This window comes from Histoplasma capsulatum, genomic scaffold (assembly GCF_000149585.1).
Source record: "Histoplasma capsulatum NAm1 scaffold_1 genomic scaffold, whole genome shotgun sequence".
Taxonomy (NCBI): Eukaryota; Fungi; Ascomycota; class Eurotiomycetes; order Onygenales; family Ajellomycetaceae; genus Histoplasma; species Histoplasma mississippiense.
The window spans coordinates 7,200,254-7,203,347 of NW_001813982.1; the positions used below are offsets into that span (position 1 = coordinate 7,200,254).

Below are 3,094 nucleotides of genomic sequence, written 5' to 3' on the forward strand. Positions count from 1 at the left end.
GTGTACTGCCTACAGTTGGGAAAAGTTCAAATAGGTCTTGACTTGAGAGATCCAGCATCTCCTTTTTATGATAATCTTTCCTCCTCATTATTCTTGTCTTAGCCTGGCTCCGATTCCCCCCCATGGAAGCCCACGAGATTGCCACGGCTACTGGCACCTCACCGGAACCCTGATCTTCGTCGAAGAAACGTCCCCGGTCCGGAGAGAGATGGCAGAGAGGTTAAGAGAAACATTCCGCTTGAAGCTGACGAAAAGAAAAAACAAGCGCCACGCAAGGTATTGTAAATGAAATTCTTAGATTGTCCATGCCTTTAGTTACTCTTGGAGGCGTTCACTGCAACCATATTCTGTGTCATCCAATTAACCCTTTTCTCCGTCTTCCCCGCTATAGTCTACGTTCATCGATGTGCTCGATGAGTGGGAATTTATTATTGCTCCACTGGTATTCACTGCATTTTCCTTCTTCACGCGAATGTGGCGTATTGGTATTTCAGATATTGTTACTTGGGATGAGGCTCAGTAAGTTCATCCAGAGCCCCAAATGCTGGTTGGGAGAGGAGGGGAAGGATAGAACCATGACACGGGGCCGCGGCCGATCCTCCTGCTAACCAACCATGTAAACGCCAATAGCTTCGGCAAATTCGGCTCCCATTACTTGAAGCGGGAGTTCTATTTCGATGTACATCCGCCTCTAGGGAAAATGCTGGTGGGACTCTCGGGATACCTTGCAGGCTACAATGGCTCGTTTGAATTCAAATCTGGAGAGAAATACCCACCGGAGCTTAACTACACTTTCATGCGCCTGTTCAATTCTTTTTTCGGAGCTGTTTGTGTTCCTCTGGCTTACTTCACCGCTCGCGAACTGGATTTTCGTCGCCCGGCTGTCTGGTTGGTCACTCTGATGGTTCTGTGCGAGAACTCTTATGCAACCATATCCAGGTTCATTCTCCTTGATTCGATGCTGTTATGTTTTACTTTCACGACTACCCTGTGCTGGGCCCGATTCCACCGCCTGCAAAATAAAAGTTTTTCACTGGAATGGTTCACCTGGCTCATATTGACTGGGATAAGCATTGGTTGTGTCTGTAGTGTTAAATGGGTGGGATTCTTCGTCACTGCATTGGTCGGACTGTATACCGCTGAAGACCTCTGGAACAAATTTGGCGATCTCAAAATTCCCAAGGTAGGTGGAGAGTTCCATTCAGTTTACTTGGGTGATATTTGTTTCAAATCACCTGAAATAAAACTAACTTATATGTTCATTAACAGGTCGTTCTTGCAGAGCACCTTGCCGCCAGAGTTATGGGATTGATCATCATTCCTCTACTTGTCTACTTATTTTCGTTCTACCTGCACTTCCATATCCTCGAAAACTCCGGACCCGGCGATGCACAGATGAGCTCACTTTTCCAGGCTAACCTGAAAGGCACAACAGTTGGAAAGGATAGCCCACTTGAAATCGCGATAGGATCTAAAGCCACCCTAAAAAATATGGGATATGGCGGCGGTCTCCTCCACTCACACGTTCAAACGTACCCGGAAGGGTCAACTCAGCAGCAAGTTACATGTTACCACCATAAGGACTCGAACAATGACTGGTTTTTTTATCCGAATCGCCAGGAACCTGATTTCAACCCGGATGGTGACTTGAAATTTGTTGGTGACAAGGATGTCATCCGGCTCATCCATGCCCAAACTGGTCGCAATCTACATTCGCACGCCGTATCTGCACCGGTAACGAAAAGTGACTACGAAGTATCTTGCTACGGAAATACGACAGTAGGAGATGAAAAAGATCACTGGCGCGTTGAGGTAGTCGATGATGTCGCGTCTAAAGACAGGTCGAATATTCGAACTTTGACAACTTCGTTCCGTCTTAGACACGCTGTGCTCGGTTGTTACCTTCGCGCTGGCACCGTCAATCTCCCACAGTGGGGATTCAAGCAGATTGAAACCACCTGCGTTAAGCAAAATAATCCCCGGGACGTCTATACTCACTGGAATGTCGAGAGTCATATTAACGAGAGATGTAAGCTTTTTTAACCCATCCTTTTTTCGGTTCAGAGGTCGGTAAATTTATGATTCCCTATTTTTTAGTGCCCCCCGGTGATCCCGGTTCCTACAAATCGCCCTTCCTAAAAGACTTCATCCACCTCAATGTCGCAATGATGACCTCAAACAACGCACTTGTCCCCGACCCAGACAAACAAGATGACCTCGCATCGCAATTCTGGCAATGGCCAATCCTTCATGTTGGTCTCCGCATGTGCTCCTGGGACAACGACACTATCAAGTACTTCCTCCTAGGCAACCCATTCGTCTACTGGGGCGGCACCCTTAGCCTCTGCGTTCTCGGCGTAATCCTCGCGTGGTATCTAATCCGCTGGCAGCGCGGCTACGACGAGCTCAGCCTTGTGGATATGGACCACATCTACTACTCCGGCCTGTACCCGGCGATAGGCTGGTTCCTGCATTACTTTCCCTTCGTCGCAATGGCACGCGTAACTTACGTGCACCATTATTATCCCGCGCTGTATTTCACGATATTATCCTTGGGCTTCTGCATGAATTGGTTGACGCAGAAATTGCGCCGTTCGGTCGAGTGGGCAATTTATGTAGTGTTTTATGCAGTTGTTATTGGGTTATTTGTTCTTTTCCGTGACATTGTGTTTGGCATGGAGGGCTCAAGTTTGAAATGGGCGCATCTAGCTTGGTTCAAAACGTGGCGGATCGCGTAGTCATTTGAGCTTTGGTAGGCAGAAAGGGCGGATATGGAAGCTAAGCGGTTAAAGAGAATATGTATTGATAACATCTTACAAGCCAATTTGTGGTACTTTTGCTTTTTCTTTTTTTATTGTTCCGTGTCTTATCCGGAGGTACCTAAATAACACGAGAAATGGGATAAGAATAAATTTGGAGAAGAGAGGGTTTCACGGGTTTGAGATATATTATTGATTTGTGGCTTTTCTCCTCCTAGTCCACCTGTTGATAGCATTGGGTGCGAAGGACTGGGTGATATACATAGGGTTGATATGTTTGCACAGCTGGTAATCTAGGGTTCACCGTGACTATGGACACAATTTTTGCTGGCTTC

The 3,094-nt window shown here is 46.9% G+C and overlaps 1 protein-coding gene across 1 annotated transcript; it reads left to right on the top strand.

The window, feature by feature from the left end:
• Positions 1–472: 472 nt before the first annotated feature.
• On the top strand, positions 473–2,738 carry HCAG_02048 (dolichyl-phosphate-mannose--protein mannosyltransferase 2; the record flags this gene model as incomplete). Its single annotated transcript, XM_001544951.1, has 5 exons — positions 473–519; positions 631–888; positions 940–1,183; positions 1,270–2,029; positions 2,098–2,738. The coding sequence occupies 5 exons, from the start codon at positions 473–475 to the stop codon at positions 2,736–2,738; spliced, it is 1,950 nt and encodes a 649-aa protein (XP_001545001.1).
• Positions 2,739–3,094: the final 356 nt, after the last annotated feature.